Source organism: Paramisgurnus dabryanus, chromosome 5 (assembly GCF_030506205.2).
Source record: "Paramisgurnus dabryanus chromosome 5, PD_genome_1.1, whole genome shotgun sequence".
NCBI classification, from domain to species: domain Eukaryota; kingdom Metazoa; phylum Chordata; class Actinopteri; order Cypriniformes; family Cobitidae; genus Paramisgurnus; species Paramisgurnus dabryanus.
Genome location: NC_133341.1, coordinates 43,403,401 through 43,417,362, shown reverse-complemented (window position 1 = coordinate 43,417,362; position 13,962 = coordinate 43,403,401). Strand labels below are relative to the sequence as shown.

Below are 13,962 nucleotides of genomic sequence, written 5' to 3'. Positions count from 1 at the left end.
TAATAGCAGTATTACAGATTGTCGGAAATACTCGTCATTGGCGGGGATTAATTTCTCTCAATTGACAAGTTAATTCTGCGATCCGCTGAGACTCCGCTCGCTTCCTGTAATCACGTCACTACTACAGCAAGGTCCTGATTGGTTAACGCTCAATTCGCGCCGCAGGATGCCTAATCGCGTCTTTGTATTGACTTAACATGTAAATAACTTGTGCTTGCCACCTCTACTGCGTCTGATGTGAACCCTGAATAAGAGTATTTGTGCTTCCCGCGAGTCGAAATGGTCCGATGTTGGCCATTGTAATGTTATACAAAGCATTAAGGGGCTGTCCACACGGAGACGCGTATCACTGTATACGTATACATATTTTATCGTATTGGCGTTTCGTCCACGAGGATCCGGCGTTTTTTTGAAACCGGGTCCTAAAGTGGATAAATCTGAAATCAACACCCTTGCGGTTTCATGTGTACAGCCAATCGGTATATTTTGTGAAGCGAAAACGTGTCGGCAGCGTCACACGTAACAACAATAATGGCGGACTACATGATTGTGTTTGTGCTACAGAAGCTACTAAGCCTACTAGCTTTATTACAGCAAAATCTATTGCTTCTATGCAATTGTGGTGAGCAACAAGTGATAATGGACAACACCATACGCCACATGCTCTTAGATCCACCCCGGAAGACAACCAGGATAAAGACTCCGCTCTTGATCTTGAAGTTGTTGCGTTCGCCATCACCACTTCTTTTTGGTTCGTATACAGCGCGCAAGGTTATGCGCATGCTCAAAGTCTTCTTCTCCGTGTATAGTGTATATCTGTGGCAGAATTACAGCGCCCCATACTGGTCTGGCATATATACTACACCGCTTTCAGTCGGTTTCAGTGGTTTCGTGTGTGCGCAGATATTTCTTGAGACGCCGCCGTGTTTACAGATTATTTTTTTTGAACGAGGAAAATAAATGATCGTGTGGACAAAGCCTAAGCTCTTCCTGGTGAAGGGTGCATCAGTCACAGATTTAAACCAGGTTAAGATGCAGAACATTAATAATTTTATTGATTATAAAGCTTTATAGGAGTGTAGGACTTGGTTTTGGTCTAAGCATTAAAGATCAGTAAAGTGATGGATCTTTTCTTATGGCCCATAATCACCAAATGTTTGCATACAGCACTAATTTGATTACTTCTTTAACGTTGATAGACTTTTTTAGAGACCTTGGCCATTCAAGAAACTGTATTGTGCACCCAATTTAAACATGTGATAAAGTTTCAAAACCACTTAAAAGATGGGGTCCATTGACTTTTTATAGTAGGAAAATAATACTATGGTAAGTCAATGGGCCCCATCTATAAAGTGGACTACTCCTTTAACCAATTACATTGCCTTGTAAAATTGTCACATCTGTTTCTTTCTGAGTGTCAAAGAAGGAATGCAAAAAGCTATTAAAAAGCCACCATGTATACAGAAGTTTCATTACAACCAGCTATAAAGCATATTCATGTTTTCATGCTCCGCATGTAGTACCGAAAAATTACAGAGTTGCTTGCATTAAAAGGCTAAACTTAAGCAGCTGTACACTTGTAAATGTTGAAAAGACAGTTATAAACCCTCAAGGACATCAACATCACTGGCACCCAGGGCATGAAATTAACACCCGACCACGCGCCAAATGCGGGTGGATTTTGCAATTGGCGGGTAACTTAACACTGTCAATCTACCAGCCACATTGGCGGGTAGCCAATGCGAATCAGTGATGCGCGGGTCATTGTATACACAACCCACTCCCGACCGACATTTTCAACTAACCCGCCCGCAATTGTTCAAAATAGTTTTTAAACTCGACCTCCTGACCGCGGCCTGAATATCATAAAAATATTTTTGGATGACTCGTCGTAACCGGCACCCGCTCATTTCTTATCAGCCTGCGCATATCACTGATGCAAATTGGTGCAACGGATCGCAGTTGATCCGTGATCCGTACGGATCACGACCCACGGTTCGGCTCGCATGTGATTCGCGGATTAATACGCAAATTTAAATAGGGAAAGTTTATCATTTGTAAGTATTATAAAGGTTTGCAAATGTTAACATTCAAGTGATTTTAAACAGTTTAACTGCAAAACGGCGCTAAAGTGATCAGTTTACTTTACGCACAAACGCACGCGTGCGGTTGAATGCGTCCGGTCCAGCTCGAGTCAGACATCATCCTTCAAAGATCAGAACTCTTGATGTTTAAATTTCAGAGAGTTGCGCTACTCTCTCTCATACTGTAGTGTATTAAAATACATTTGGCTAATAGAGCAATGAAAAACAACGTAACGTTTTTATGTGGGACGACTGTAATGCTGCGCCGTCTGTAATTCGCCCTCTGTCTGTGTCTGTGCGCTCGTTTAAGGGGACTCGGTAGTGCACAAACGGAGAGATGCAGTCTGTGCATATTTGGTCTTAAAGAGACAGTAAGCTCAATTGACCTACTTAAGTCTGTGTCATTAATGTTAATCAAAGAACCCAAGACAAAGAGAAAATCACTGCTGAAGCTTTAAAAAAATAATAATTACATTTAATTAATACAATAAATGCAGTGTTATTATTCATTTGATTTCTGTAACTAATGATTTTAGACCTTACTTAATGTGCAACCTTGTTCTTTTTATAAATGTTTGTAATTTCTTGATTTGTTATTAGAATTTTCCCATACTTTTTTTTTGCTGATCCGAAAAATGATCCGATCCGTGCCTCAAAATCCGTAATGTGATCCGAACCGTGAGTTTTGTGATCCGTTGCACCCCTAAAATTGAGTGATTCATTGAGAGGATGCGACTGCTGTTTCGCAACATTCATGCGATTGGAAAGAAGATGAGGCACTTCTCTGACTACGTTTGGATGTGCGAGTAAGTATGAAACTGTTGGTGAGATGCGAAGAGAATGCAATGCTGACATAGGCTACTGTACAATCGCAGTTGCACAGATGTGTAGTGCTGCTGTGACGGATCAGAACTCTTGATGTGTAAACTTTAGAGAGAGTTGCGCTACTATGCCTTATACTGTAGTACATTAACATACATTTTGCGAATATAGTAATGAAAAACAACGTATGTGCGGCGTTTATGTGCGCAGTTTGTGCCCCCTCTGTCTCTGTGTGCGTGCGCGGGTTTAAGGGGACTCAATAGGGCACATCGGAGAGACGCGTTCCTAAAAGCATGCCTACATAAAAGCTTTTTGCTCTTGACAGGGCACATATAAACAAAATGATCTCAACAGTATTCATTTTCTAATAAAACATTTCTTTATGTCTTAAGTGTATGTATTAGAGAGTCAAAAACCAGTCTGTGCTGGTCTTAAAGAGACAGTAACCTCAATGAACCTACTTAAGTCTGTGTCATTAATGTTAATCAAACAACCTAAGACAAAGAGAAATTCACTTTTGTAGCTCTGAAAAAAATTATATTTAATTCATACAATAAAGACAGTGTTATAATTCACTATTCAGGCACAAAAAAAAACTGGCTGGTAAAAAGTCTCTGTGGCAGGTGGTTTTCTAAATCCACCCGCCACAGTGGCTGGTGGTCCAAAAAGTTAACTTCAGGCCCTGCTGGCACCTCATGGCTGTCATAACACAAAACCAGATCACCACAAAAAGCAAGTGAACTGTCATTTAACTGCTGACTTAACCACTGAGTGAGCCAAGCCTGTGGTTTTAGCATACACCCTCAGTCCAGATGACAGCGAGGGTGTTTGGTCCCATCAGGCAATGCTTTTCCAAGAGCTCATCTGTAGGCTTTTCTCAATGGACAGGGTTCTAAAGAAAGTGATGTGTACAATTTTGGTGGTTCAGCTTTGATGAGATCATACCCTGACCCACCCTACCGAAAAAACAGCTTTCACCAGCCCATGCTTAGGTTAAGATGATCTTCCAGCTAAAATGTTACAAAACCCATCTAAAACAAGTCAGCAGACCAGATGATCAGGCCCAAGAGACCAGCTTAGGAGATAGTGTGAGCTATAGTGTTTTACTAAGCAGGGAGAGCAAGCTAGCGCAGTCATTCATGATCTTTTCATACAGTTTCCCATGAAGAGACTTCTTAACATAGACATGAGGTCATTCATCTTTACCGCTATGACTGTTTTTGAGAAGTTTACATGTGTGTTTGTGCAGGTGGAGGCAGATAAGCAACAGCTGCTTGAAAGGTTTGAGAAACAGGAAGAAGAGCACAAAGCCAACATGCTCGCTCTTGAAGAAAAGAGTCGAGATGCTGAGAACCAGATCAAGGACCTGAAAGAGACCATCTTTGAGCTGGAGGACCAAGTAGAGCAGCATAGGGCTGTTAGACTACACACCAACCAGACCATACTGGACATGGAGAGTAAGACTTTCATCTGTCTCCTCTTTTTTTATACTTTTACCCATAACTCCACTCCCCCGACACACACCGTAGGATCTGACAACATTTGAAGGTTTAGATATATTTGCAAATGTATATTTATGTATATTTATATTATATATAAAAAAAATTCTTAAATTTATACATGCATGTGTGCATATTTATATATACATAATTATTATACATAGTTCACACACATATGATGTAAACAAAAACTTTTATTCTGCTATAGATTAATCGTTATGCGTCCCTAATGGCATACGACTAGAGGTCTTCTCGGGTCCAAAGAAATGTACCTGACCCGAAATGACCTGATCACTTTTTGCCCGAACCCAACGTGCATAAATATTTTTTTTTTTTTAAGTAAGACCCGACCCGAGACAAACCGGAGAAAATTAGACCCAAGGCAATTTTATTTTAACCTGACAGGACCCGAATGTAAACGGCACCAATGGGTGTGCAATCTGCAGCCCCACATGCACCAGTCAGACAGAAGGAAACCCAGGTGGCCTTGTAACGAATTTGGTCCCCTGCTCCATTTATTTTCCTTTTGTAATTTATCGACAACACCAAAGTAACCACCAAAATACGCATTTTAAATTGATTGACAAGTCTGTCTTAACGAAAATAAACAGAAGAGCGGTTGGAAAATGACTCGATAGTTCAGGTCCATTTAGCAACAAACACATTCATTTAAAATTACCCAAAACTCGATGCCGCTACTCTTATACCCGACCCTTGTACGAGGAATGTGAAAAGGTGTACACATGTGAAACTTTTAGACCCGAACCCGCTTGGGTCTCAGGTCGGACCTCTGGTTTTCGGATCTAAGTGGACCCGTGAAGACCTCTACATACATCACATACACCTAACAACATTTCATGTTAGGTTCATAGTGCAGATTACAATTTAACAACCTCAGCCTCAGTACATTCACATGCTATAAACGCTCCATGTCTAGAAAGCTCCTTTTTATAGCTTTTAATTACTGCAAAATAGTATTTATAGTACATTTCTGTAAATACTAAATACCACTACAGTGGACGTATTGTCTAGTAAAATTTAATTTGTGTTTCTGAATATATTTTATTTTGGCACCCTTTAATGTCATTTGTTAAACGGCAAAGCTTTCGTGTCCCTCAATTGTAAAGCATTGTGTTAACAGCGCAATAAGTCATTGGTTTTATGCTCAGTACACATATCTGTACTAATAAAATATATAACTTAATTGCACTGTAAGTCAACACTGTAAGTTCCTTAAATGTTGTAGTTCCTTCTTTACAAGTTCCTGTATAGTTCAGTGGTACACTCTAAAAACAAACGGTGCTATATAGCACCAAAAGTGGTTCTTTGCTCGTAATCATAGAAGAACCATTTTTAGTGCCATATAGCACCGGTGAAGCACCAGTGAAGCACCTGTGTAGAACCATATAGTGCTATGTAGAACCATATGTGGTGCTATATGGCCCCTATATGGTTCTTCACAGGTGCTTCACTGGTGCTATATGGCACTAAAAATGGTTCTTCTATGATTACGAGCAAAAAACCACTTATAGCACCGTTTGTTTTTAGAGCATTGCGTTAGCACCACAAAAGGTCATGAGTTTGAACCCAGGGAACACACATACTGATTAAAATGTATACCTTGTGTAATGCACTGTAAGTCACTTTGGATAAAAGCGTCTGCCAAATGCATAAGTTACTAAAAGTCGCTTTTGATAAAATCGTCCAGAGCAACTGCTGCATTCTGGATGTGAAATTTTCAAGAATTAGAAATATTAAAATAAAAGCATTACAATATAATTATTACCAATATATTCAATTATCTGTTTATATTTTTCTAAACTCCTGAAAATAAACATGTGGATGTGACAAAAAGGACACAGGTTTTTAGGGGACAACATATTATGCAGGATTCTGTGAAAATAAATGCAATAGTACCCAACAGGTTCTTCAAAGAACAAAGGTGCCACTTGACCACAAAAACAGTCATAAGGGTAAATATTTGAAATATTGAACTATTTGATAATCTGGAATCTAAGGGTGCAAAAAATTCAAACATTGTGAAAATAGCATTTAAAGTTGTCCAAATTGCAACACATATTACTAATAACAAATACATTTTGTGAGATATTAAGGGTAGGAGATTTACAAAATATATTCATGGAACATCATCTTTATTTCAATTATTTTGACCCAACCAATGTATTTTTTTCAATGTATTTTTTTATTATTGCTACAAATACAGGGTCACATATTTATTTTATTTTAAAATAAAAAAACATGGACATTTATGAGGAAGAAACAACGTTAAGGATGTGACAATTCTGTCTGCACTTGCCTATTGAAGGTAATTAGGAAAAAAATTATAAATAAAAATTTAGTCCTCTCACTGGTATTTAAGCAATCAAAAATTGACATCTGAGATATCAGTATGGTTAAAAACTTCTGATTAAAAGTAAATTTGTCATTGTAAGGTGAACATTTGAATGAAATTGCTCTCAAACATAAATGTAAATGTAAAGTAACATGTTTCATAAATAGGCCTTTATTTGAGGATTTCACTTTAATAAAAATACAAATAAATTTCTTAAATACAAATATGAGCAAAACCTGGCAAACACAATGAGCAAAGTAACATGTCATTCATTATTTATGGCACACAAATTCCAGTTCATACATTTAAAAAACAATAGTTAACATGTCAACAAAACGATTATAATGGAATATGATCCAAAAACTACATTTACTATGAAAGTCTTTTAAAGGTGGGGTGCATGATCTCTGAAAGCCAAAGTTGACATTTGAAATCACCTAAACAAACACGCCCCTACCCCAAAATAATCTAGACCTTTTTTTTTGATAGACCCACCGCACACATACGCAACCCAGACAACGATGTTGGTTAGTAGACACGCCCCTTACTGCTGATTGGCTACAAGTGTGTTTTGGTACTCGGCCGGACTACCTTTTCCAAAGTGTTTTTCAAAAATCATGCACCCCGCCTTTAATTAAGAAATGTTTTGATATTTTTGTAGCTTTGGTTGTATACAAATTATATACATGACAAAAGTGTAAACTTTGTTACCAACTTTACATAATAAAAAAAGGATGTATACTATTGGTTTTTATTCACCATTACACCTGTACATGCTAAGTTGTGACATAATTATGAATGAAATGATTTTGATTTTGTGCTGGAAAACTATCGACATGTTTTCCCTCTTCATCCATGTTTTTTACTTTTTACTTTTCTTTTTTCAGATGAAGCCAAGCGGCTGGAAGAAAACAAGGCTGAGCTGGAGAAGCAGATTAAAGGACTGAATAAACAGATGAAGGTGAAATTCGTGTTTATCTGTGGTCATCTTGTACTTATTGTTTTGTAAAAAACCACAACATTACCGGGAACGTTTAACAGTGTTAACGTAATTCGAGCCAAATATCTTCCATCTGTGCATAATGGGGCGATATGTTTAAGACCAGTGTGCAGTCGGAGCTGCAGGTTAGATCGCAGCTCATCGATCAAAGTGATTAAAAAGGACATTACTGTGACCAACCCCATGAGATCATGCAAACACATACACACACCCTCTCTACTCACCAAAGATATATTTCTGTCTATGTACATCAACAGGAAGAGACAGAGGAGTGGCGTCGTTTTCAGGCCGACCTTCAGACGGCAGTGGTGGTTGCTAATGACATCAAAGTGGAGGCTCAGCAGGAGCTGCGCATGTTGCGCAGACAGCTGCAAGAGGAGCAGGAGCACAGTGCAGCGCTGACTGCAGAGATGGAGCAGATCAGAGGAGCCAGGTACTTTATCATTGATAACCATCTTCATTCATCTGGGCTCTTTAACGGCTCTCTCCTCTATCCAGATGTCCTCCTCTGGCTTCACTGGTATAGTTCACAAAGATACCACACAGTATTTTATATATCTAGAGTAGTTTGAGCTTTTAAGGGGTGTACCAGTGAACTCACACGCACTCACTTTCTGCTTTTCCACACTCTTTGTATCCACTCTTTTGTGTAACAGCTGCAAACTGGGATACAGCCTACTTAGATCCACTGTCTATTTTTAACACAGACAGACCAGACACATCTCCCCACAGCAAAACCCACACACATTTACATTTTAGTTTTTGCATATACGCATGTGATCCACCAAGAGCATTCAATATACATTGGGTTATTTGAGTAAGTGTTATGTGCTTTATGTGAAACAGTGTTCATCCCATGTTGTTTGGTGAACTGGGCTGGCATCAGTGTTATGTTTTTTCATGCTTATCTTGTGTGCTAGTTATCTAAAATCCAGGACATACTGTTTCCTCTTTGGAATAGTCTCTTTAGCATCTGTCCACCGCACAGAGGATAAAAAATAGACCATACGTCATAAAATGTCTCTGAACAGATTCACGCCCACTTTTAGGGGAAAACAAACCGTCATACAGTATTGGATCGAGAAAGTGGACTAACCTTATAACATGCCAAAGAGTTGTTGTCTGGTTTACTCTTCACAGTACAGACAGGCTAAACATTATTGAACATTTGAATATCTCTAATAATTAGGGGTGTCACGATTCTCCAATTCCTCGATTCGATTACATTTTCGATTCTAAGGTCACGATTCGATTCTCGGTTTTTAAATTATTATTTTTTTGAAAGACAAAAAATGATATGCCTTTATTATTATTATAGTTTCACATTAACATGAACGCTGCGTGCTTTTCCTTGCATGGGGGTTTGTGGGCTTCACTTTACGCGAGAGAGCTTGTAGAGAGAGGATTCCTTCTTGCACGCACATGGACTTAATACGCGCGTCTTGGACTCCTCAGCATCTGATATAAAACCGGTGCGTCATAAGCAGCTGCGCTTCTCTCTGTCTCACGTGCACACGCTCTCGCATCTGTCCAAAGTCTAAACATAAACTAAAGTAGTATTTGTTCAGTTTTATGCGTTTCATGCGAGCTGAGGCAAACTATCCCTTTTGTTTAAAATATAACCCGCTGCATCTTGGCGGCTCTCTCGCGCACGTGCAGAGAGCTGGGCTCTGTCCAAAGGCAGATCACTAGGTAGTAATCCTGTTTATGATATGCATTACAATGAGTTGTAGCAATACATCCCACGTGTTTAAAATATAAATCGCGTTCCGCTGGACCCATGTTTTTAAAGACACCTCTGAGAGGTTTATTTTCCCCGCTTGACAAGCCGACCGGACGTGACATGGGGGCGTGGCAGCATCGACGATCCCATTTTTTTATTTGAAGTTCGAGGTTGTGACTTAATTTCGATCGATTTCAATTTAAAAATCGTGACACCCTTACTAATAATGTATTGCATGACATCTCAAGCTTGATTAGAAAGCAGGACACCAGCAACCTTAAACATACGGTTTAAGTTATGTAAGCTTTCCCAACCCACAAATTTTACAACCTGTTATGATCATCGTGTTATTTTAGATAGATAACTGCTGGGCTGTCTTAGTTTATGTCCGTTATCAACTTGCTGTTATGGAAATATCATGAATTACACTAGATATCGAAAGCTAAGCCAGGCGTGTTTTATAGCTGGACAGAAAAGTGCACTCAGTACTCTTAATATAAAGACATAAAACATAAATTTAAACATGTTTACTTTTAAATACCAAGTAAAATCATTCACTGCTTCCCTGTGGACTCAATAACGTACGAGTAAATGTCCAGGGAAGACACCTCTGGTGACTGGGTAGGGTTGTTACACAGTGGCGGCCGGTGACTTCTTTTTGCGAGGGCGCTCGATGCGAAGTTTGTCACAACATGTATGTAGCCCATCATGTGTGTGGTTCGTCATTTCAAAATAATATTTTAATATTCATAATATAAAATATTAATATTCATAATATATATTATAATATATAATATTCATATTATGTGTTCTGTGCATCGAGAGATCCTGTGTGCATCACGTGTCTTGTCAAAATAAGTGGCTGCTGCAGACGCCTCTAAAAGGTTTATGATAAAAGAGACGCTCGCGTTTGCCAGATACTCGATAATCTCATGCGTAATCCGAGTTTACTGTTAAGGGAGTGCTTTGCGTGTATTTTGGGAACGTGAGCGTCTCTTTTATCATAAACGGTTTTGATGCGTGTGCGGCAGGCAATTATTTTGACAAAAAAACATGTGATGCACATGGTTCATAATACGCAACAAACACATTGAAAACACAAGCAACACACACAAACACATATTTTGAATTTGCGCCCCTCGGATGAGCAGTCACAAGCGCCACTGTTGTTACACCAATTTGACACAGCGAGAATGAAGGGACATGTTTTTAAATGTTTGGGGATGTATCTTTCATGCTCTATGGCAGGCAAGGCAGACATATAATTACTTGACATGCTTAATCTGAAGTTATTCACGCCTGCCGGCTGTGTAAGGACGTCTAGTTTATTTTCCCCTAAAAAGGGGCGCTGACGAAATTGATAGTTAAGTTCCCGGATGTTGCTAGTACGTATTGTCTCCCCATTTACACATCATCTATACACTTAAAAAGTATAGATCAAGGGTCTTCAACGTTTTTTGTGAGGAAGGGCTACCACAATGGATAAAACAATATGGGTATGTTTTATTATTGCATATTGTTAACATGCATAAAAGAAACCAAGCTAATTTATAAACATGTAATAAATAAATATCAAAATTGAGGCTATTAATCAAATATGCTTTGGCGGGCAACTCACAGACTTCGTGCGGGCAACCTGGTGCCCGTGGGCACCATGTTGGAGACTATTGGTATAGACAGTTTCAGCGGCAACAGCTAAAACAAATGGCTTCTGTGGCCTTTGTCTGTTTGAGTATTCTTTTTCTAATAAAAACATTTGTTTATGTCTAAAGTGTATGTATAGAGGCAGAAACCAGGTCAATGTTTTTCTGGTTTTAAAGAGACAGTAACCTAAATTAACATACTTTAGTCTGTGTCATTAATGTTAATCAAACAATCCAAAACAAAGAAAATCTTCTGAAGCTCTTAAAAATATGATTTATATTAAATTGATTTAATTTATACAATGAAGACAGTGGTATTATTCATTTGATTCGATAGGCATATCGATCACTAAACAAGTGGAAATTGTTCATATCAATTTGTGAAAATGTATTAATGGGATAATTCACCCAAAAAATAAAAAATCTGTCCTTTTTATTACAAACCTGGGTAACACTTTACATGAAGGGGTGTTCATAAGACTGACATGACATCTTCATAATCATAACATGACACGGTTCATGAACATAAAGGAGATTTTATGCATGTATATGACAAATGTCACCAAGGGCCCTATCTTGCACCCAGCGCAATTGACTTTGTCAGTGACGCATGTATCATTCGTATTTTGCACCGGCGCACAGCGGGTTTTTCCCTCCACAGACGCACGTCGGCAAACTAGGGAATGAACTTGCGCTCCCTGGGCGGTTCAGCGCAAAAAAGGAGGCATGTTGTGGCGCAAACCATCCCTGATGCTATTTTGCAGTTTAAAAAAAAAAATGCGGCACTGACCAAAAAAAAAAAACTAAAGTCAGTGGCGCGTTGCGCGTTGTTCATCATGCTATTTTAAGGGCGCATGCTTGACCATAATGTATAGCGTGCACAACGCACACACACTTATCTAATCTACACAGATGCAAAAGTTATTTTTGCAAATCATAGATTGTTACAATAAAAAATATTAACACATGAGATAAGGGAAATCATAGTGGTGAGCATCGTCGTGATAGTTTTTATTTATTTTGTGGCTGCGTTAAAAAATTCTCTTGCAAATAACGATTAAAATATTTTCATAATTTTGTTGTGTGGCTGTATTACGTTTATTTTATGTAAATAATAATTAAAATGTTTTCATAAGAAACCTTAATGTATATGAACTTGATTTGCAAGTTTACTTTGGGGTTGGACCTTGCTTGCATTTCTTGGTTCCGATTTCAAAGCCCCCAAACCCTTTCAGCGGTGAGGGTGGACGCAGCGATGTCCTCTGCTGGCGTCAGGTCCTGTGTAGAGGCAGATCCACCTCCCGTTACACGGCGTGCCCGATTTATGCTGGCAAGCTTGGGATTCCCCCGTCTCCTGACATCATTGTAACGCTTGGCGCAACGATGGGGATGCCAGCTGATGAGACAATTGTGGCTATTTCCTCTCACGCCTGTTTAACCGACGCTGATTTGGGCCGGTTTCTCCTATCCCCATACAAAACAACTTCTCTGTCTTTGACTGCTCTTACAAGAACGTGGGTCTCCTCGGCTGTGAACCGCCCCTGGCGTGCGGCTGGTAAATCCGTCATAATAATAGCAACCCGCCATGGAACTTGCGCCCTTGCATTTAAAGGGAATGTTGGATAGCGTTCTGATTGGTTTATTTGACGTTACGCCCAAACCACACCTATGAATAATGAACCTACTTCAGACCAACCCCTTATTGATTTGCGCCCGGCGCAAAAGTTATTTCTCCAGCCGGGAAAATAGCAACAGCGCCCAACATCCGCCCACAAAGTCACTTGCGCTTCGCACTTGCGTTTCAGATCATTAAAATAGGGCCCCAAGTGTCATTTGCAGAAAATGTCAGAAAATGTTCATGTCAGAAAATTTCAGAACCTTCGGTATGAGGTAGAACAAGTTTTGTTAGTTGTCATTTTTTATGTATTGTGCACATTATCATACATAAAGTTTAATATTTGTTTTGACGTTGGGTGAACTATTCCTTTAATACTCTCTTTTCAATAGCTAATTCCCAGTCATGTTTTTAAATAACAAAACCTTACAAATAATAGATTTTTAGAGCACTTATAAGTAAGTAGTGCGTTTAAGTTGCCAGATCTTAAACTTTTCCCCTCCGCTCAAACGGACAGCCAGTGTGCATCGATATCCCCCTTCTCTCAGATGTGTCCTAATGGATTGTCCTCTGACTCAGGTGAGTGCATAAGCCCAGCACTCATACAGAATGCTAGTATGAATGCATATGGATAGACAGAGCCATTTCATCTTTGAGGATGATGATGATGATGAAGAGCTTGTGTCTTGCCTGTTTTCTCTGCCTTAGCCACACAATACTACTACTATCTGATTGGCTTATGCTGTATTCAAGGGGGCTGAGTCTGCTTTGCTTGCTGTGTTCTTTTTATAATACTCTGCCGCTGAAACCTTGCGTGTGGCGTCACCTGCTGGTTGCTCTGATTTTCACACACCAATTGTGTATTTTATTCATTTTCAGAGAAATGCATGATGGATGATAAGCATCACCTGCCATGATTAAAACATTTGGTTTTTATTAATAAAACTCAATATACCGGCCATGGCACCGGTCTGAAGCTTTCATCCTAATTAACTGGGGAGTTTAATTAAGAGAGTGCTTTCATTTGGACATTGTCGATTTTTTCTGTTACAGGCTTGGCACAGGATCCACATTTGAGACGTCCAAGGCGGTACTGGAGGGCCGATAGATGTGTTACCGAAGACTGGTTTACAGTATTGTAATGCAAAACTATGTTTTCATCAGTATTATTCATGGAGACAAATTCAGATATGGAAAAGAAGGACTACACACGGCGAGGTTTT

General features: G+C 39.2%; 1 protein-coding gene across 3 annotated transcripts in view; it reads left to right on the top strand.

Annotated features, from left to right (window-relative positions):
• Nucleotides 1-13,962, top strand: part of specc1 (sperm antigen with calponin homology and coiled-coil domains 1) — a 146,104-nt gene that overhangs the window by 76,568 nt on the left and 55,574 nt on the right. For all 3 annotated transcript variants that reach the window (XM_065284264.2, XM_065284263.2, XM_065284265.2), the window contains 3 exons: nucleotides 4,156-4,363; nucleotides 7,646-7,719; nucleotides 8,016-8,191. In XM_065284264.2, coding sequence (XP_065140336.1) covers nucleotides 4,156-4,363; nucleotides 7,646-7,719; nucleotides 8,016-8,191 — 458 coding nt within the window. The remainder of the gene's footprint in view (nucleotides 1-4,155; nucleotides 4,364-7,645; nucleotides 7,720-8,015; nucleotides 8,192-13,962) is intronic.